Consider the following 22,978-nt stretch of genomic DNA (forward strand, 5'->3'; position numbering starts at 1 on the left):
TTCTTGGCATAGAGACAGTTGTTTTTTTTTTTTTTTTTTTTAGTTTAAGAACTTTGTGATTACGTGTCACTGGGTTTTCATTTGTTATTCTTTCTAGCTCCATATTGACAAATATAATTTAAATCTTATTAGTAACCATACAGGATAAATGTATATGCTTTACTTAAAAAGTTATAGATTCAGCTTAAATTTTTGAAAGTGAAGGAGCTGACATTTAACACCTCCTAAATACAGGTGGTATATAGTAATTCTTAAAATAGCCTTTTGAGAAGGTGACAGTGTCCACATTTGAGAGCTGAATAGTTTTAGGTTTAGGTCATTTACCCAAAGCTGTGCAATAAGGAGTTTTGGAATAGGGATTCCAGCCCTTACGTGCCCCAAACCTTTTCCTCAGACTACTCAGCTGAGCTGTTTGGGAGTACCTGAGCTACTTAATGCTACTTGTGTAGATTACTAACTTTTAAGTTTTTACATGCAAATTTTTATTGACATTATATAGAATGATTGGAAGACAATCATAAGTCTCAAGAGCCGGGTTTTAATCTGTGTTTGTTTTTTTTTTTTAAAAGGAACAAAAAATTCCTTTATGGCACAGTGCCTTGTACAGTCGGGTAAAATACTGAAAATGGCTATGGGGAACAGGCAGGTAAGGCAAATAACCACAGCAAGGGAGTGTGTATTAAGGCCGCATGGGTATCCAATTTTTAAAAAGAAGCTGGAAATCTGGATTTTTGCATGAAATTTGGCTTTTTGATAGTGGTAGAATTTTATATTTAACATGGGTGGGGAGGGGCAAACCAAACAGCTGCGACAAAATAGGAAGGCCAGAAATGTAAGATTTCTTCATGTGGCCAAATGTTTGCCAAGATAATGCACTAAGAAAAAGATAGATTTTAAGTAATAGGTACAATGCACATTTATAGGGAAAGTTTTAGTGCTTCTCAAATTGGTTTTCACTAGGGCAGTGGGTGTCCATTGTGAGGTGAAGCTTGGGCCGTATGCACCACCTATTCTACCGTTTGGAGACAATGTCCATGTGTGAACTTACGTCTACCGTTACTCGGTTTGGTGGCTGTTTATTTCTGTGCGGTAGGCTGAGTCAAGTCTTATACAATCTTCAGTCTTTTCACGCAGACTCAAGCCAGGTCCCTCCCTAAGGCCAAGTTAACACAGAGCTGATTAAAATATTTAAGACAAAAGGCTAAGAGTAAGGAACTGTGAGACCTGAACTTCCTTTTTTTTATTTTTATTATTGCAATTATTGCTGGCAGAGCGCCGGCTTTTAGCACGTAAAGGAAGGAACCCATTAGAAAACTCTTATTCCTCTCGAGGAATCGCCTCTGGTGGTAACAACAGTTTTGCCCTTGGGTGATTGCCCATTCTGCGTCTGGAATCTGTGCTCTGCCGGAACCGTCGTTCCGCGTTCCTCGGTAACTAAGGGCAACTCTGGGCTTCCGGATGTGACGTCCACGTTCTAGACCCCGTTCTTCCGTCACTCGACGGAACCTCTGGGCTCCGGGATTCAGTAGTTGTGTACGTGGAAGAAGGTGGCGCATGCGCAGACCGCCCCTCCGCCTCGGCTGTGCGGGAAGGGCTGAGAGGGTCAGGTCCCTGGCGCGGGGGAGACGGTCCCGTCATGGACCCCCGCTGACAGCCCGCCGACGGGACAAGGAGGTGAGGGCGTCTGCTGCACCCCTCCCCGGGCTTGAGCCCGGGCGGCCTGGCCCCTTGGCCTTCTTCCTCGGAGCTGCCGCCGTCTATGCGGCTGAGGAGGGGAGATGAGCTGGTTCAACGCCTCCCAGCTTTCCAGCTTCGCCAAACAGGCGCTGTCCCAGGCCCAGAAGTCCATCGACAGGGTGCTGGACATCCAGGAAGAGGAGCCGAGCGCCTGGACCGACACCATTCCTTACGGAGAGCCGGGTAAGTAGGAGCAGCCGTCCACGGGCTCCGCTGGCGTGAGTTCCGAAGCAGACAGGTTAAGTGACACCCCTTCCTCGCTGGGGTCGGAGGAAGCGATTTCTCCCCGGCCCGTTCCCTTCCCAGTGCTTCTGTAGTCTGTGAGTCGGTCTGTGCTTTTTTCCTGAGGAAAACCCAAGCCCGGGCGCTTTCTTGCCCCTGGCCGGCCTTGGGTGTGGGCTGATGTCGGTGGCCTCCCACCGCCCTCCCTGGACACGGCTGCAAGCACAACATAGCCTTTCCAAACCTCGAATCGCACCCCTGACGGCTCGCTTTGGGCACTCTGGCGCCGAGATCGGAAGGAGGCTAATCAGCAGGGGTAGGAGGAACAATAGCTAATATTTAGTGAGCATTTCGTGCGTGGCGTCGTGTGATGTGCTTTATGGCTTTCTAGTCTTCAAAACAGCCCCTTGAGCTAGATTTCCTTATTTTCCGGGTTTTAGGAAGGCTCAGAGAGGCTAAGTAACTTGCCTTGAGTCACACAGCGAGTGGAGGACTGAATATGCTGGAGGTATTACCCAAGGAAACTATGGCCCAAGATTTTTGGTTTGCATCACATTTTATTTCTAAATAGCCATGTCTGTTTGTCGGATTCGGTGAGGGTAATCTTTACTCTTGGTTTTAAGTCCAAGGAACAGTTTAACGTTCTGGTGTGTGGGGTAGAGATTTGCAGGTTTTGCGGGGTGTGAACCTTTGTGTGAAAAAGAGTAAGTTATTCTTGACTGTTCCTTCTTTTATGGTTTCTGTTTTTAATTTTACGTCTTGAAAAGTCAGAACCTAAATTTGAGGTGGCTCATTTTAAGATATTTTGATCCTATTGCTTTTTACAAGATGTTACATGACCTTATTTTTTCTTAGATAACCCACATTTTCAATTACCAAACTTTAGAGGAGACAGAATATATTTAAATACAGAAATGTTTGTTTTCTGAAAACTGGGGCTTGAATTGTGCGATATACTTTTATTTTTTAAAACAGATTATCTGGAATAGTCTTAGGTTTTAGTGAAATGTTATAAACTTTTAGTGATCACCTACTATGTTTTTGATTGCAGTCTTTCAGAGGTGACTATAAGTCTTCAGAATGGAGTAATTTTAGTGGATATCAGATAACCCTAGAATTTATAGAAGATATTCTCCAAGAGGCAAATTTGGCTGCTGTCATTCATTAAGATGACTTAATAAATGTAATCAGCAGGCCTAATCTTGCTTATTCATTTGCATCTTTAATGTCAATTTTCTCCCTTTTTTTACCCCCCATTTTCATATACTGCACAAATGGACATAAAACTATGTCCCCGAACTGAGATTTCCTGCATACTTTTCATCCCAATCGCCTTTGATGTCATATTAAGGGATAGACTTTAATAGGGCTTGATGGTTTTTAGGAGCTTTTAGTTACTTGAGTTCCTTCCACCAACTTCTAATTGTGCAGAATTTGTGATAATTCTGCTCAGCCACTTTTAAATTTAGAAAAGGAAGAAAGGACTTCTTTAAACGTTTTAGCCAATATGCCATTTTTGTTTATCGTTGGGCTCTTTAGTAGTGTCTGTTTCTGTGACTGATGTAATAATTACCTTTTTTTAAATCTGGAACGTAGTTTTCTCCTTAGTGGATTTGTTTTTTGTTTTTTTGTTTTTTTTTTTCTTTTTTAAATCGTAGTGTAAACTATGGAGTCCCTAGGTGGCACAAACAGTTTGCCCTTGGCTACTAACCGGAAGGCAGTTTGAATCCACCCAGAGGCACCTGAGAATAAAGTCCTGGCAGTCTACTTCCGAAAGATCACAGCCATTAAAAATCCTGTGGAACACAATTCTACTTTGACACGCATGAGTTCACCAACCATCTATATAAAAAATCAATAAAAAGCACATTTCTGAAATTCATAATGACATTCTCCTAATTGCTGACGTATTTTGGAATTTGAGAACAAAACTTTTCTGTTAGAGTAGATGAAAATGAATTTGTTCTCTAGAAGTTACTGTTCCCATCAATTTGATTTTGTCTTTGGAAAAGGATGTTTGTCACTAGTATTTTGGGTTCAGTTTTTGAGTGTTGCCCTCTATTTAGCTTATGACTGTGTTTTGTTGATATTGCAAGAATGAAATTAACATGAAACTGAATAGTAGGTGGGGTCATTTTGCAGTCACCTGTGAGGTGCATGTTCTTGTGAGGTGAAGCATCTGTATCTTGGACTTCCCATGGATTATATAACAAATGCCGTTACTTTCTTATTTGTTGTGGGAGGGAATAACATGCTGTACTTGCTTCTGGTTGGCCAGGCCAGGTTGGGTCTTCTACTGTGTTTCTAGTCTCTTGGGTTAGCTCCACACCAGTTTTCCTCTTTAAGGCCCAAGTTAACCTGGCAACTAATTAATTATGTAGTAAGCAAGGAGTTTAAAAGATGCAAATTACAGGTTGTATTCCATAGTTTTCCTTTCTTTTTATTTATAGTTGTATTGCATTATAATAAATAATAATGTAATGCGTGGTGTTTTTGTTTTTGTCAAAGGAATAAGTTCCTCTGTTAGTGGAGGATGGGATACTTCAGCTTGGGGCTTAAAATCAAGCACTGAACCTCAGAGTCCACCGATAGCGTCTCCTAAAGCAATTACAAAGCCAGTTCGGAGGACTGTGGTGGATGAATCTGAAAATTTCTTCAGTGCCTTTCTCTCTCCAACAGATGTCCAGACCATTCAGAAGAGTCCAGTGGTATCAAAACCTCCAACTAAATCACAACGACCAGAAGATGAAGTAAAAAGCACTTTACAGGAATCCTTGCACACTGGACAGTCAAGAACAACTGAATCAACAGAGACAAAAGTAAAAGACTCGTCTCCGTGTGCACCAGGGAAAACTCTGGCAGTAGATACTCTGTCACCTAAAACTGAAGGCAAGCATGAAGAAATTGTTAACCAAGAATCTGACATGAAGGTGCCAGCTGAACATCTGAAAGTATCTGAAAGTGTAATTAGTGTGAAAACAACTACAGAAAGCGGATCTAACATTTCCATGCAGTCTCTCACAGCAGAAACAAAGGACGTGGCTTTGGAACCTAAGGAACAAAAACATGAAGACAGACAGAGCAATACACCTTCTCCTCCTGTTAGTACCTTCTCGTCCGGTACTTCTACCACTAGTGATATTGAAGTTTTAGATCATGAAAGTGTAATAAGTGAGAGCTCAGCAAGTTCGAGACAAGAAACCACAGATTCAAAATCAAGTCTTCACTTGATGCAGACGTCTTTTCAGCTTCTCTCTGCATCTGCTTGTCCTGAATATAATCGTTTAGATGATTTCCAAAAACTCAATGAGAGTTGCGGCTCATCTGATGCGTTTGAAAGAATAGACTCGTTTAGTGTACAGTCATTAGATAGCCGGAGTGTAAGCGAAATCAACTCAGATGATGAATTGTCAGGCAAGGGATATAGTTTAGTACCTATTATAGTTAATTCTTCAACTCCAAAGACTAAGGTGATTGAGTCTGTTGATGCAGAATCTGAAGAAGTAGTAAATGAAACAGTGATACCCAATGAAGAAACGGAAATGGAAGAAAGTGGACGAAGTGCAACTCCTGTTAACTGTGAACAGCCTGATATCTTGGTTTCTTCTACACCAATAAAAGAAGGGCATGCTGTCTTTGACAAGGAGGCTGAGCACAGCAAAGCTGCTGAAAGTCAGCCAGAAGCACTTTCTGAGAAGGAAGATGTTTCCAAGGTAATTCTAGAAGGTAGAAGGGGATTTTAGGATATGCTTTTCAGAGATAAAATAATTTGTTTTAAAAATATTGTCGGTGACACATAATGATTTGTATTACTTAAAAAAGGTAGATTTTGTGCCATTTCAGTGTGGCATTATGGACCTTAAAATTCAAGAACTACTGATACTAAATTATTTGAAATGTCTCTAAGGAAACTATTGTAAAATAAGTTGGTATTTCGCCATAACTAATCATGAAAAATTTACCGTCTTACTTTACTGGTGAGTCCTTACCACCTTAAATTCCCTCATGCTAATGAGCATGTCGGTTTACAAAGGACTATGTTCTTATTTTAACATCTTCGACTCCTTTGCAGATAAAGATGTTAAAATAAATCTAAATATGTGTTTTTTCTTATATCAGAAAATTTTTTTTGCATGTTGCCATTATTGGTGGTAAATCTTAAAATGAAAATGTAGTGTTTAGATTTATTATTGATGCTTTTCTGGTGTTATTAATTGCTTCAGTTTGTTTTCTTTTTGTGGTATTTTTGATATCTCTTATTGATAGCTATCAACATGAATAAGAAAGGGAAATGTCCAAGGAACAAAGGCATTGCTTAGGAATGACAAATTGCTTCTACCAAACAACATGCAAAGGGAAAGTGGCGTAAATTCTTTAACATTAAGTCACAGTTTTGGATTTTCCTATGATTTTTAGATACAGAAATTGAGTTGGATCTGGCATCTTTATTTAATAGGCTCATCTGAAATACAGGATGTCTTGAAGAAATGTCCTGTAAGTGCCATATATTGCATTATTTAATATTAAAAAAAAAGCCAGATTCTCTTAGCTAGGTGTAATATTATTCACAAACAAAATACCATGCATATTATGTTTTAAAGCTATAATAGCAGTTTGTATTCCTAAAAGCCAACACTAATTACTATGGATAAGATAGTTTTTAACCATTTTCAGTGTGCTTAAGGAGGTAAGTGGTATCTAAAATAATCTCAGATTTAATTCAGGTAAGACTTTATTTTGAGTCCCAAAGGCACCCTTCTTCCCCTTATATACAAGTGTATTACTGCTTCAGCAGGAGCTAAGGAAATACTTATTTTAAGCATTACTTTTTGCTTAGGTTTCTACTGGTACATTCTGGAGATTATAAAATCACATGCCTGTGGGTTTTCAAAAATTACTTTTATTTTTTAAATGAAATGTATCATATTAAAAAAAGTATATATTTTGTATTTGGTTTAAAGAGTAGTATATAAAAAAAGACACTTGTATACTCACTGCCCAAATGAGATAGATACAGAACATTATAAGAGGCTTTGAAGCCCTGTTCCTGAACTTTCTTGATTGCATCTATCTCCCCGCTTCTTTCAGTGAACATTCAGATTGTTCCCAGATTTTTGCTGCTACAAACAAGCTGCTATAAATGATCTTGTACATGTTACCTAGTGCACATATGCAAGAATATTCTTCTCTGGGATATACCAGAGTGGAATTTTCTTCATCAAAGAGTATGTAGGTCTTCAATGAGATATTGCCTAATTGTTTACGAAGCTAGTTGTACTAATTTATGTTCCATGTGCTACAGGGCTGTACTGATTCATACTCCTACCAGCTAGGTATGTGTTCTTGTTCCGAATCCACTGTGTTCCTAATACTGTTTTTAATTCTTTTTATAAGTTAATGCTGTTTTATTTATTATAGTGAATGGATTGCCTTTACAAGTTACCACTTCCATGTAAAAATGGTCTTTTAAAGTTAAATGTTTTGACTTTTATGTATTCTTCTTATCTAGACGGTTGATTTTCTGAATGAGAAACTGGAGAAAAGGGAGGCTCAGTTATTATCTCTTAGTAAAGAGAAAGCACTTCTGGAAGAAGCCTATGATAATCTAAAAGAGTAAGTATTTCACAAACGTGAATAATTATTTTTGCACACTTTGTAGAGGTCCATATACTTCATTGCTATTAAGGAATTTTTGTAAGTTAAGATGACTTGTAACTTAATTTGTTTATAACTATTGAAAATTGAATCGCATTTCAATTCTAACTTTATGCAGAGATTACTTTTCTCCTCAAATTATCTTTATTAGATGACATTTGGCATTGAAGAGAGTTGTTTCTCAAAAAACAAAAACAAAACAAAAAAAGCGCCAACTCCTTGCCTTTATTATTAATAGCTTTTTAGTGTTAGAGATTTTAAACAAATGCGTTTAAGAAAACTACGATATTGTAGTTGAAAAATTCTGAATATTGGTTTGTTTTCAGGAGATTACTGGGAAAATGTTACACAAAAGGGTTGAAATATGTTTCCCCAAGCTAAAATAACGATAAAATCCATTTCAACTTTCAGAAATGAAAAATGATGTGTATTTTTTCTTATTTTTAATAAAATATTAGTGAAGTTTTCACTTTTTAATGGCTTTTCTTTGAGATATGTTAAGTAAATGAAGCAAGTAATTTTTCTCTTAAAAGTGAATAGGTCTTCAACCGGTCTATTTTAACAAAGTATGTATTGGAGACAATGTTATCTTCCTTTTGAGATGTGAACTCATCATATTATCTTTAGAATATGTAAGCAGTATCCTTATTCTTAAATATTATTTTGAATTTAGTGAAATGTTCAGAGTGAAAGAAGAAAGCAGTAGCATTTCTTCCTTGAAAGATGAGTTTACTCAAAGAATTGCAGAAGCAGAAAAGAAAGTCCAGCTAGCCTGCAAAGAGAGAGATGCTGCTAAAAAGGTAATGAGAGTTTAAAATAATATTGAAACTATACAAAGATACAGATTTTTGGTAATGCATTCATAATATTTTGGCATTAGAAATGAGAAATAAAGGGATTCCAAATAGTATATTAACACTTAAATTATAGATTTTTTGGTATGCTAAAATTACACATTTTTGATACTTAAAAAAATCTGAACAAATATTTATTAGTATAAATTATGTGTCAATTCTGGCAAGGTGTATAGCAATGATCTTGAGGATGGTTTTTGTAAATGATAATTCCATCAGAATAAATAACACTTAAATCTCAATATAAATCAAAGAGTTTGTCATTACTCTTACATCCTATTTTTCTACCACTTCAAACATATTAAATATGCTTATTCCAGTCAAAATAATTTTAAAATATAAATTTATAATGGTAACTAACTGTGTTTTGGAAGGCATAATATGGATTTATTCTAATGCAGGATTTCTAAGCCTTGGTACTATTGATATTTTGGGCTGGATAATTCTATGTTGTGTGGGGCTGTGCTGTGAATTATAGGCTGTTTAGCAGCATCCCTGGCCTTTACCCACAAGATGCCAGTAGCATGAGCCCCAGTTGTAACAATTGAAAATGTCTTCAAACACTGCCAGATGGCCCCAGTAAGCAGAAGTGCCCCAGACTGGGAACCATTGTTCTAATCCTTTTAACTTGGAATAGTTGGCTATTATAGAAATTGGTAACCAGCTAAGGTCAAATCCCAACTATTTGTAATAACATTGACTCACCATTTGCCTTTCTCCGTTAGGCTGCTTTCCCCCATAATGTTAATATTTATTAACTTCAGTGTTAATGCTAGTATTTATATTTTTTCTGAGTATACTCTTAGGGAAAATAAATACACCATACACTTCCATCTAGCTGGTTGCTTTATTAGCTGGCTCATTTCAGACCCTAACAACAACTTGAGACTACATAACCAGCTTTACCTCTTTCTGCCCCTGCTGTATTCCATCTGGACCTCTCTAATCAAAGAAGTGTTTGTTTTCACTGGCACATTTAGAGTTGTAGACCTAAAACAGATCCAAACCATTAACTCTATGTGACAGAACTTAGGTACAACTCAGTTTGCGCATTTTACGTGTACTGCCATATATAACCCCTCTGCTTAGGATCCATAGGAAATTCGAAGTGAATTGAATTACCTTAAGTGAAGAGTTTACTTTTCTAGTGATGAGAGACAGATAATGTCAACAACTATGTCCTACTAGAGAAAATGAAATAAATTCTAGATAGAGATGAATAAGCAGTTTGGAATGGTGTCATAGAGGATGGATTCTGAAGTGGGAAACTGAGGAAGGTTTTATGGAAGACATGACGCTCTTTTTTTTTTTTTTCAGGGAGGAGGGCATTTTTTTTTTCCCCATACAAAAATTTATACATGCATTGTTATGTGACTCTGATTGCTCTCCCCATACTGTGACAGCACACTGCTCCTTTCCACCCCTGATTCCCCAGGTCCTTTCAGCCAGCTCCTAACCCTCTCCGCTTTCCCTTCTCACCTCTGGACAGAAGCTGCCTGTTTAGTCTCTTGTATCTACTTAACTAAGAGGCGCACTCCTCAGAAGTATCACTTTATGTCCCACAGTCCAGTCCAATCCCTGTCTGAAGAGTTGGCCTCGGAAATCGTTTTAGTTCTGGGCTGATAGAGAATCCAGGGGCCATGCTTTCCGGGGTTCCTCCAGTCTCAGTCAGACCATTAAGTCTGGTCTCCTTACTAGAATTTGAGTTCTGCATCTCACCTTTCTCCTGCTCCAGCCGGGACTCTCTGTTGGTTCCCTGTCAGGGCGGTGATTGGTGGTAGCCAGGCACCATCTAGTTCTTCTGGTCTCAGGCTGATGAAGTCTCTGGTCTGTGTGGCCCTTTCTGTCTCTTGGGCTAATGCTTTCCTTGTGTCTTTGGTGTTCTTCATTCTCCTTTACTCCAGGTGGTTGAGACCAATTGATGCAGACATGACGTTCTTACTGGACCTTCATGAGTGAATCAAATTTTGACAGCTGGAAAATGTATAGCAGTGTTGTGAATGGTTCAGAGCATGGGCTTTGCTGACTCAGACCGGGTTGAAGTCATAACTCTACCACTTATTAAATGTTTGATCTTCCAAGGTCTTAGTTTCCTTATTTGTGTAGTTGAATCATAAAAGTCCTTCCCTCATAGGATTGTTGTCAGGATTAAATGATAATGGATACAAAGCACCGTTTAAATACGTAATGTCGGTTGGTTTTAGCTATTATTTAGTTTCAGAGCTTAGTTTTTAAATCAAATTTTAAATCATAGAACACTTTCACATCACCATTCTTCACCTTTGTAGTTTTAAAAGTTACACTATCTTGACTTTGTTTGTCCTGCTGAATCTGTGCTTTGAAATAGATTGAAGCATTATAATGCTTTTCCTTCCATTTCACATCACACTAATAAGTGCAAAGAGTTCTAGATGAGGAAAGTAAATACAGTGAAAAATGGAGACATGTTCTTTTTGAAATGTTGTTCCAAATGCAGTCTTTAACCTGCAGAATATATGTTCAGAGATATTGAAGAAGGGTATTAAAAGTTAATTTGTTCTCATTTATATTTCCATATTAAAACCTGTTTATATCTGAATTGAGGTTTTGCATGTCATTTTCAAAGCTGTTTTCTTGGTCTTAGTTAACCAAAGTAGTAAACTTAGGTTACCTAAACAAAATTTATAGATTCCTATAAGGAGCCATGGTGGTGCAGTGGTTAAGTACTCGGCTGCTAACTGAAAGGTTGGTGGTTTGAACCCACAAGCTTTTCCATAGGAGAAAGATGTGACAATCTGCTTCTGTAAAGATTACAGCCCTGGAAACCCTATGGTGCAGTTCTACTCTGTCCTGTTAGGGTCACTATGAGATGGAATTGAGTTGATGACGGTGGGTTATAGGGAATGTGATTAATGATGGCCTCTTTGAAAATGGAAAAAAATTGGAAAATATAACTAGAATAAAGTAATTTTTTTATAGTATTCACAATTTTTTTTTTTTAATTAGGAAATGAAAAGTATAAAAGAAGAACTTGCCACGAGGTTAAATAGTAGTGAAACTGCAGAACTTTTGAAAGAGAAAGATGAGCAGATCCGAGGATTAATGGAAGAAGGTGTGTAAAGTTAAAGTATTTACCTGATTATCAAAAATATTGTAAGAATAGTACATGAAATATCTCGGATAGGTAAAGAGATAGAGACCAAACATAGTTTTATTGGTGGTTACTATGGGTGGGAGGGAGGGGAGAGGAGGCTTCGTTGTATAAGAGGTAGTGAGTCTCTGGTTTTGGTGATGGAAAAGTTGGCAGTGATTATTGGTGATGGTTACAAATGTAATTAATGTAATTGATATTACTAAATTGTACATGTGAAGTATGTTGAATTGGCAAATGTTGTGTTATATGTGTTTTTGCAACAGTAAAAAATATCATTAAGATAGGAAAAATATTTGTCACATGACTGCTACTTCCTAATAAAAGGTATGGAAGTCAGGAAGGTTTGGATTTAAACCTCAGAAATGATAATTGACAGTTTATGGAAGAATAAAGACTTAGATGCATAGAGTCAGATATATATATATATCTGTTGTTATGGTGTTACATTTATCATCAGAAAGAACATTTCAAGATCTATCCTGTAGTACAGTGCTGTCAGTGATAGTATAATATCCATATATCTACAATGAAGACCAGTTACTACAACTATTTTATTCAGATTTATACACCAACTGCTAAGGGCAAAGATAAAGGAAGTGAAGATTTTTACCAACTACTGCAGTCTGAAATTGATCAAACATGCATTCAAGACACATTGATAATTACTGGTGATTAGGGTGCAAAAGTTGGAAACATACAGGAAGAGAGCAGAAGGTCATTAAAAAGACAGGAAGGAAAGAAACGACCAAAATGGATGTCAAAAGAGACTTTGAAACTTGCTCTTGAGCATAGTAGGATAGCTAAAACAAAAGGAAGAAATGATGACGTAAAAGAGCTGAACAGAAGATTTCAGCAGGCGGCTTGAGAAGGCAAAGTAAAGTACTGTAATGACATGTGCAAAGACCTGGAGTTAGAAAACCAAAAGGGAAGAACACGCTCAGTATTTCTCAAGCTGGAATAGCATTTTTGCTTCTAGGAGGGTGAAAAATAACTCCCTTAAAAAAATAGGCAGAAGTTTGTGCACCCGTAACAAAGAGCTTGTAACCGGTTTTGAAAGCCTGCCATTGGGACCAAGATATTTGAAGATTATAATTCTGGGGTTCATGTAATATCTGAATCCCTAATTTAGGTAATATACGGTTGTCATTGTATTGCTATGGCATCTTGATAGTGGATTTTTCATTATATTCATTTAAAATTTTTTCAGTTTTTAAGCATTTTGTCTATGAAAAGATTTATAATTACCAGAATAATAAAGATCCATCAGGAGATAAATTATTACAAATAAACACTGAATTTCTTTATGTAATGTCTTAGGGGAGAGGAGGTTTTGGAAAGAGTAGTGAAGTGAATTCTTAATTAAAATTTTTCTCATTATAAAAATACTTGCTATTTGCTGAATTTTTTTGTTATAGAAAAATGTGTGAAGAATAAGAAAAAAAAAGATTATAATTCTTCCTTGTAAAGAACCAGGAACTCTTTAACAAATTTTCTTCTAGTCTTTTTTTAATACATTTTTCAATTCATTTTAAAACATAAAAATGCAATCCTTTTTTTTTTTCTTTTAACATTTCCTTATGCCATTAGATGCTTTGTTTATCATTATTAATGCTGTATTAAAGTTTGCTGTGTGGATATACCATAATTTGTTTTACTCTTTTCCTTTAGACATTTATTTCTAAAATGTTAATATTACAAATAGCTGTAAGATGAACATTTCTGTGCTGAAATCATTGAAAATAAGTGAATTTCCAGAACAAGTATAATGTTTGAAAACAGCTAGAACCAGTCACTTCATTTGTTCAGCATTTCATTTAGTTAGTTAATATTTCTGAACAACTAGTATGTCAGATACTGAGTTTAATACAATAATAAGTATGACACAGTTCCTGTCTTTTAGGAGTTTTCTTAAGGACACACAAACTTTTGTCTGTTTTTTAGAGAGGTTTTTTTTTAGAGAGGTTTTTTTTTTGTTTTGTTTTATTTTTTTTAAATTTTATTTTTTGTGGTTGTTGAGAATATACACAGCATAACATAATGCCAATTCAACAATTCCTACATGTACAATTCAATGACATGCATTGCATTCTTGGAGTTGTACAACCATTCACACCCTCCTTTTCTGAGTTGTTCCTCCTCTGTTAACATAAAATAACTGACTCCTGAGGTTCCTGTCTAATCTTTTGAGTTGTCAGTTTGATCTGTTGTCAGTTTGATCCCATATAGATAGATCTTAAAGGAGCAGAATGCTCAGGCAGACATTCTTTACTAGTTAAGCTAAACTATTGTTTGGTTTTAAGAAGACTTCAGGGGATATTTTGGTTTACAGTTTAAAGAATATCTCAGGGTAATAATTTTAGGGGTTCATCCAGCTTCAGTGGCTCCAGAGGGAGTTTTTATTATTTTTTTTTACCTCCCTAGAAGTATAGGTATACAGATAATTATAAAACACAATCTAAGAACTAAACTAGAAGAATAATGGAAGAGTTGATAAAATAGAGATCATTATCTCAAAATCTTGAAGTTAATAACTGCTTATGTTACAGCATTAGAGACTGAGAGGAAGGTTAAGTGTGTAGTTTTATAATTTTTTTAATTATTAAAAATACTAATATCAAGTATCACTACAGGTAGTCCCTGACTTATGACAGGGTTCCATTTCGATGATTCTTTTGTAAGTCAGTTCTGATGTTAAGTTGAATACCTCTTTTTTTTTTTTTTTTAGTTTTCTTTATTATTGCCTTTTATTATCAGTATGTTTATAAATCTGATTTTTATTTGCCTTTGGAAACATTACATATAAACTTACTGACATATTTTAATACATACATACTTAAAAAAACACAAATCATAAAATTTTTTCCAATGGTGAAGAAGAGTTGGATGACGCTGGCATTTTGTCATTTGAGGTAATAACTCCGCTTTTGGAAGGTTCTGGATCATCCCTGGTAATGAGGATGGCATTTCTAGTCAGAAAATTAGAGTTTTCTTTATAGTCATTTTTTTTTCCCCTCATGTATTGTGCAGTGACATGTCACTGCTTCTCAAATCTGCCTGTCAACTTTAGTGTAGTGATCAGTATTTGGGTCCATCTTTTCAAGCAATTGAAAACCCTGATTTAGTTTGGAAAAAATTCCAGCTAATCCTTTCACTGTAAAATTTTTTGCCAACTTCTGTCCGTCCTCTTCCTCATTCTTTCTTCTTTAGCACTTCTTTCCTTTTCAGAATTCATTAAGTCTTGATCTGTGAGTTCCCCTTCTTTGTGATCTATGAGCAGTTCCACACTGGTGGTATCAAGTTCTAAATTCAGTGTTCTTGCCATATGGACAATTTTTCCACCGATCTCTTCCATCATATTATCCTGAACAAATGCTTGGTGCATGTTCACGTAACTCAGCATTTTTTTCCATATCCCCTGCATGCATTTTCCTGTAACTTCCCCCAGGAAGATGCACTGTTCTGGATGTACCGGAGAATATTATAGTTCTTCCGGAAATCACATAATGTTACTGTACCTCCGTCTGTTGAAACTATTGCCTGGGCAAACGTAGTCCATAGGTAGTATGCCTTGAAGGTGGTGCTTGCATCTTGATCCATAGGCTGAATCACAACTGTCATATTGGGAGGTAGATAACACCACTTTCACATCTTGATTTAAATCATCTATGTGAGGAGGATGTCCTGGGGCATTATCAAGTGGCAGCAGAATCTTGAAAGAAATGCTGTTTTCAAGACAGTAGGTGTGCACTTCTGGGATGAAACAACTTAAAAACCAGTCTTTGAATAGCACAATCCACCAGGCTTTGAGGTTACTTCTGTAGTAGACAGGCAGCTTATTTTTGTCAGTGTTTGTGAATGCTTGGGGTTTTTCAGAATGGTAAACAAGAAAATGTTTTAATTTAAATCCAGCAGCTTTTCCTCCAAGCAGTAGTGTAAATCTGCCTTTAAATGCCTTGAAACCAGGCATCAACTTTGCCTCTTTGTTAAAATAGATCCATTCTGGCATTCTTTTCCAAAACAAACCTGTTTTGTCCGTGTTGAAAATCTGCTCTGGTAGATATTCTTCATATTGTACTACCTTGTCCAGCCCATTTTTTAATTTTTTGGAAGCTTCAGCGTTGTCGCTTTCTGCTTCTCCAGTTATATGCATGTTATGTAAGCCAAATCTGTGTTTGAAGCGATGAAATCAACAGTTGGTGGCAGTAAAGGGTTTGAGGTAGTCTTCTTGCTGATCCTTCAGGTTTTGAAAAAGGCTGCATGCTTTCATTTGTATTGTCAGTAAACTCATAGGAATCCTATTCTGGATTTGGTCTTCTATCTGAATCATCAACAGTTTCTCCATCTCGTGGTTTGTCGCTTGCCTCTTTGTTGCTAAAATTGTCAAATTTATACCAATTGCTCCTGTAACTGCCGCCAAAATCCTGTTCTTAATGATTGTTGAAATGGTCGAATGAGACAGTCCTTCCTCACGTGCTATTTTGCTGACTTTCTTTCCATTAGCTTATCACAGAGCCTTCCTCACCTTCTTTCTGGGTTAGAACTTTCAGTGGCATGACTTCTTTTGCTAGACATATTATTGGGGGTATAAGCAGTGCAGGTGTTACAGTTCGAGAAACTTGAACAACTCAGCTTCAGATTAACAACTGATGCTTCTGATGGTACAAAACGCTGAATAAGATCACGCTACTGTAGGCCTGGTCAACAGTGAAGTCAGCATCAGTGTAGTAACAATGAAGTCAGAGTCTTAGCGGCTGTTGGGTGTATGCATGTTTCAGTTGTCATATGTCATTAGGGTTAAACATTGCCCAACTTTCTATCTGTTAACACTCCCAACACTGACACCTACTTCACTGTAGATCAGGTCATAGCCTGCTATGTATGTCAGCGTTTTGAACAGTACGTCATAACACTGTACATATGGGAGTGAACATCTGAGAATGATAACATCAACAAATTACGCGCTGCAACATTGTATGTAGTACATAGTACTAACGATAAGATGTGCAAAAAAAATAAAACAGACAGTCATAAGTGCGGTTTGTCGTAACCCAAATTTGTTGTAAGTTGGGGACTATCTGTATTTTAGAATTTAGTAATTTAGTAGGGGGAGAGCTGAAGTTTTCTTGCTTAATGAACCTCTTTTTAAAGAAAATGGAATGATTTGAGGTGGGAGTATTTATATGCTGCCTCCATATCCCAGAAATATTTAAAAAATTTTTTTAAATTTTGAAAATTTTTTCAAACACATACAGAAGTTGAAAGCAGTATAGTGAATGCTTGATTACTTCATTACCTAGAATTCATCTGCTGTGAACAACTTGTACACCTTTTACATATTTTTTGCATATGCGTGCAAGCACATACACACACACAACCGCGATCCTTTTGCTCAACTATTTGTAAGTGAGTTACAGATACCGTAACACTCCACCCCTAAATTCTCAGTCTGCGTCTCCCAAGGATAAGTATATTCTTTCACAAGCACAACATCATAATCATACCTAAGAAAATAAATTTAGAAGTATAATCTAGCATCTAGTTCTTCATTTATCCCATTTGTCTTCAAAGTATCCCATTATGTCTAAAAACTATCCCTTATCGCCAGTCATCTGTCCCATCCCACCCCCCTACCCAGGATATAATCAAAGTTTGTACATTGCATTTGACTGTTCTGTCCCTTTAAGTCTTCCACTAATCTAGGATAGTTCTCTGTTCATCATGACATTGAAGCCTTTGTAGAGTCCAGGCCAGTTGTCCTATAGAATGTCCCATGTTCAGGAATTTGTCAGTTTGTTCATGATGAAATTCGAATAAAATATTTCCACTTAGAAAGATCATAGTGTACCTACCATTCCGTCATATCAGTAGGCATGTAATGTCAGGCTGGGCCACAATTGGCGGTGTCAAAATTGAACGCTTGGTTAAGGTGGTGATTGCCAGATTTCACCTTTGTGAAAGCAAGTTTTTCCTTTGTAATTAATAACTAATATGTGAGCATACTTCTTTAAGACTGTGTAAATATCCTATTCTCCAAAATCTTTGTACCTAATAATTTTTACATTCATTAATGATTATTGTCCAAATCAGTTGTTATATGGGGATTATGAAATCGTGATTTTTTAAAAATTCTATCATTTTATGTTACTGGTTAGATAAAACATTATATTCTGAATCTTAGGGAATCGATATTATTTGAATCTTTACTTTTTTGCCATTACCAGGAGAAAAACTTTCAAAACAGCAGCTGTATAGTTCTAACATCATTAAGAAATTAAGAGCTAAAGATAAAGAAAATGAAAATATCACTGTAAAGCTCAACAAAAAAGTTAAAGAGCTAGAAGAGGAATTGCAGCATTTAAAACAGGTGAATATTAAACATCATCTACTGCATATATCTATTGGTATTACTTCCTATATGAACAGTTGGACATGGTTTTTGGAGCGTTTAGAATGATTTAATGGGGGAATGTCATGTGAGAAGAAGTTTTCCAACTAACAGACAAATGCTAAAAATTTTCTTAATTATATAACTCTTGAGATTCCCAGAATAAATTTTTTTTTTTTTTCAGAATGTGTTACTTTTTGAAAAATATTTTCATCTCTTGTTATAACATAGGTCCTTGATGGCAAAGAAGAGGTTGAGAAACAACATAGAGAAAATATTAAAAAACTAAATTCTGTGGTAGAACGTCAAGAGAAGGATCTTGGCCGACTTCAGGTTGACATGGATGAACTTGAAGAAAAGAATCGAAGTATTCAGGCTGCCCTTGATAGTGCATACAAGTAAGAAAGTGGACAAATACACAACCCATTTAAAAGTAACTATTAGGGTGGGATGTTGAAGAAACAGTCTTTTTACTATCTGATTACTAGCAACACGACAGACTTATCCATAGATGAGCATGGTACTGGTCAGAGCAAGTTCAACAGAGTACTCACTGCAGCCAGTGTTTATTATGTGATAAACTCTCCCTCATTCCGTAGATTTCTGTGGTACGTGGAGACATCATTAACTTGGAGTTGTAGTGTTACTTCATATTATTTTCAATAAACATTGTCAATCTGATTTTTAAGAGAACTTACTGATCTTCACAAAGCCAATGCTGCAAAGGATAGTGAGGCACAGGAGTTTGCCCTGAGCCGTGAGATGAAAGCTAAAGAAGAGCTTTCTGCAGCGCTAGAGAAGGCCCAAGAGGAAGCCCGTCAGCAGCAAGAAACATTAGCGATTCAAGTAAGCAATGGATAATGAATTTAAACATTTTTTATGCTTTTGCAAATTAACCAGTTTATTAGCTAGCTTGAATCAAACTTTATGTGTTATATTTCCTTTATAATTCTGTTGAGCATATTTCAAAGAGTACTGAATTGTGTTAAACTTAGTCAATTTTTTTTTGAACTGTTGTTAAAGTGATGCTTACATTATATCAGTGTTGCTTAATTTCTGATTAATTTCAGACCTATTTGAGATTATTATGAAAGCTAGGGACCTTTTTATCAGAGAAATGCACACAAATACTAAATATTGCATATGATTTCAAGAGAACCCATGAACCTGAGAAGAAGGTAAAAAACAAAAACGGAGGCTTTGTCCTATAAAATCAAATAGAATTTGGGTATAGTTAGTTATTGGCCCCATGTTTCCATTATGTTTACTAATGAGTTTGAATATGGCTAACTATATGTGAATTATATGCAAAATGACTTACAATCAAAGAATTCTGAAATTGGAATTCTGCTTTGTAAAGGGGCATAAGATTATTTTTTTCTACAGATAAAAGATTCTGGCCTTACATTATTGTGACTTTGGATGAGTGATACAACTGTTTTGTTTTTGGCTTGCTCTTCTATAAATAGGAACCACTCTTTTCAGATACTTCTCACTTCAGGCCTAGACGAGATTGTTATGTTAGCCTGTGTTAGCCATCTAATTTGCCTGGCCGCCTGCCTCCAAGCTTTTATTCTCTACAGCCATGCTATTTATCCTCTCTGCATGGGTATTTGTACAGTGTTGCTTTGACCAAGTTATTCTTCTACCCAAAAGCATTCCAACCTTTCCCAACTCATTAGCTTGTCTCTGAAAGCCCGTAGCACAGTCACTCTACAACCCTGTCTCCCATTGCTACAACTATTTGTACAATTGTTAAAGAAGATACTGTTACTCATTTTATTTCCTCTACTTGGAATTTCTCTTTGATGAGTGATTACTAAGCAATATCGTAACTATCTTTTCATATCCTGCTCAAACTCTGTAGCCTTTTTGAACTAATGGGTATTTAAAATATTCATTTTGTTTTTATCTGTTGTAGTTTTTAATTCATGCTCAAATTATCCCATCAACAGCCACTAGGAAGCTCCTTTAAGCTGATTCAAGTGACTTTTTGTAATGACCACTGTAGTTTCCTGTAGCTATTGTAACAAATTACCATAGCTTGATGGTTTAAAACAACAGAAATTTATTCTCTCACAGTTCTGGATGGTAGAAGGCTGAAGTCAGTATCACTGGCTGGAATCAAGGTGTGGGCAGGACTGTGCTTCTTTTGACAGTCTAGAGGAGAATCTGTTTTTGCATCTTGTAGCTTCTGGTGGCTGCTGGCATTCTTGTCTATGGCTGCCTCATTCCAGTCTCAGTCTTGGCTGTCTCCTCCTCTGTGCCTGTGTCAGTCTCCCTCCTGAGCAATCCTGGATACTGAGGCTAGAGACACATAATGGCCCCCCAAAAGATATCCAAATCCTAATCCCTGGAACCTGTGAATATTACTTTATATGGCAAAAAAGGACTTTCTGATGTGATATTATGGTAAGGATCTTGAGAGCAGGAGATTATCCTGGATTATTTAGGTAGGCCCTAAATGCAACCACATGCTTCCTTATAAATAAGAGACAGAAGGAGATTTGACACAGAAGGCAGAAGGTGGTGTGAGGATGGAAGCAGAGAGAGAGATTTGAAGATGCTGTACTGCTGACTTTCAGGATGGAGGATGAGCCAAGGGATATAGCTCTAGAAGCTGTAAAAGGCCAGGGAATGGATTCTCCCCTGTAGCTTCTGGAGGGAGAACCGTCTTGCTGACAGGTTGATTTTGTCAGTGAAACTCAGTGAACTGTGAGAGAATAAATTTGTGTTGTTTTAAGTCACCGAGTTTGTGCCAATTTGTCACAGCAGTTTAGGAAATGCATACAGCCACATTAGTCCTTGATAGCACAGTGAGATATCCCAGGCTCATTTTGCACATTTCTTGCCCCAGATCTAGAAATAGTCATTTCTCCAAGTAGCTCTGGTCCCCTTTATTGGGGAAAGGTATTTAGAGACCACAATTTGGTTGCTAGGAATGTTTTTTACTAATGGGTTGTCATTGCTTTTAGGCTTTTTCAGTGGACAGAGCCAGAGAATATATACTTTTAAAAAGAATTAAAAATCATGAGCGTGTATTAATATTTCCACTTTAATTTTAACATTACAGGGTTTTAATTTTTTTTTTTTAATTGTGCTTTAAGTGAAAGTTTACAGAGCAAATTAATTTCTCATTAAGCAGTTAATACAGATTGTTTTGTGACACTGGTTGCCAACCTTGTGATGTGTCAACACTTTCCCCTTCTCAACCTTGGGTTCCCCATTTCCGTTTGTCCAATAATGTTTTTTGATTTTTTTTATACCCGCATGTCTTTTATCTTACACTGAAAATATTGTTCCTAACAAGAAAATCTTGTTTCCTAACATTTATGTGGTTACTTACTTGCTTTATTTTAACTATTCTTAAAATTGCATATTGATAATAATAATGTTATTACTAACCTTAAGTTGACTGAATAAAGTTTGACATTTCCTTGCTTTTCTTTTTTTTTGGTCTTAGAACTAAGTGTGTGCAGTCCATATTTTGTGTTCTGAAGTCCCTTGAAATAGTTTTTCTCTGTGAAGGTTATGTGTCACTTAACTTGATATATATTTTAGGTTTGTTTGTTTTCAGATTGTAGGGAATGTTTTTCTTTCCCAATGTCCTTTTATTAAAAAAAAAAGAAAGAAAGCTTTAAATTGGCATAAAAATTTATATAACATAAAATTCACTGTTTTAACCATTTGAAAGTATACAGTTCAGTGGTATTCACGATGTTGTACAACCATACATAACCACTATCTTAAATCCAGAACGTTTTCGTCACCCCACAAGAAGTCCTGTACCCATTAAGCAGTTATTCCCTCAGCCCTTGGCAACCACTAATCTACTTGCTGTTTTTATGGATTTGCCTATTCTGGACATTTCATATAAATGGAATCATACACTATGTGGTCATTTGTATCTAGCTTCTTTCACTTAGCATTATGTTTTCATGGTTCATTTGTGTTGTAGAATGTATCTGTACTTCATTCCTTTTTTATGGCTGAATAATATTATATGGATATACTACATTTTATTTATCCATCAGTTGACGGACATTTGGGTTGTTTAGTCTCTTTGGCTCTTATGAATACTGCAATGAACATTCACGTACAAGTTTTTGTGTGAAACTGTTTTCAGTTCTCTTGGACATACTAGTAAGTGGCATTGCTAGGTTATATAGTAACTCTGTTTAACTTTTTGAAGAACTGCCACATTGTTTTCCACAGCACTTGTACCATTTTACATTGCCACCAGCAATACTTGAGGGCTCCCACTTTCCATATCTTCACCAACACTTGTTGTCTTTTTTTTTGTATCATTATAACTATATTGGTGGCTATGAAGTGGTATCTCATTGTAGTGTTGATTTGTGTTTCTCTGGTGACTAATGATGTGTATCATCTTTTCATGTGCTTATTTGCCATTTGTATATCTTCTTTGAAAAAATGTCTGTTAAAATCCTTTGGTCATTTTTTAATTAGGTTACTTATTATTTTTGAGTTGTAATTGTTCTTTATGTGTTCTGAATTCTAGACCCCTAGCAGATATGTGATTTGCAAATATTTTTTCCCATTTTGTAGGCTGTCTTTTCACCTTCTTGATAGTGTCATTTGATGCACAAAAGGTTTTAATTTTGATGAAGTCCATTTTATCTGTTTTCTTTTATTGCTTATGCTTTTGACATCATATTAAAGAAACTGTTATCTAATCCACAACCTCACAGATTTTCACCTGTGTTTCTTTCTAAGAGTTTTATAGTTTTAGCTCTTACATTTAGGTCTTGTCTGTTTTGAGTTATTTTTTATCTATGATGTGAGGAAGGGATCCAAATTCATTCTTTTGCATGTGGATATCCAGTTGTCCCAGCACCATTTGATGAAGAGAGTATTTTTCCCCATTGACCCCAGTGTCTTTTTGATTTACTTTTATGTTTTGAATATGTAAAACATGTCATTCCAAAGTGAGAAATATGTAACAGAATATATGTAGACAAGATTTGCTTC

General features: G+C 36.3%; 1 protein-coding gene across 2 annotated transcripts in view; it reads left to right on the forward strand.

Annotated features, from left to right (window-relative positions):
• The first annotated feature begins 1,428 nt into the window (after positions 1 to 1,428).
• The window catches only part of TMF1 (TATA element modulatory factor 1), a 40,320-nt gene continuing 18,770 nt past the window's right edge, over positions 1,429 to 22,978 (forward strand). Inside the window, exons 1-8 of one of the 2 annotated variants that reach the window (XM_004372723.2) lie at positions 1,429 to 1,920; positions 4,468 to 5,672; positions 7,469 to 7,572; positions 8,288 to 8,414; positions 11,454 to 11,559; positions 17,823 to 17,965; positions 18,218 to 18,384; positions 18,676 to 18,832. In XM_004372723.2, the coding sequence (XP_004372780.1) occupies positions 1,779 to 1,920; positions 4,468 to 5,672; positions 7,469 to 7,572; positions 8,288 to 8,414; positions 11,454 to 11,559; positions 17,823 to 17,965; positions 18,218 to 18,384; positions 18,676 to 18,832 (2,151 nt within the window). In that variant the 5' untranslated portion in view covers positions 1,429 to 1,778. The remainder of the gene's footprint in view (positions 1,921 to 4,467; positions 5,673 to 7,468; positions 7,573 to 8,287; positions 8,415 to 11,453; positions 11,560 to 17,822; positions 17,966 to 18,217; positions 18,385 to 18,675; positions 18,833 to 22,978) is intronic. The other variant, XM_023727932.1, reaches the window with a different exon arrangement.

Source organism: Trichechus manatus, unplaced genomic scaffold, assembly GCF_000243295.1.
Source record: "Trichechus manatus latirostris isolate Lorelei unplaced genomic scaffold, TriManLat1.0 scaffold00020, whole genome shotgun sequence".
NCBI classification, from domain to species: Eukaryota; Metazoa; Chordata; class Mammalia; order Sirenia; family Trichechidae; genus Trichechus; species Trichechus manatus.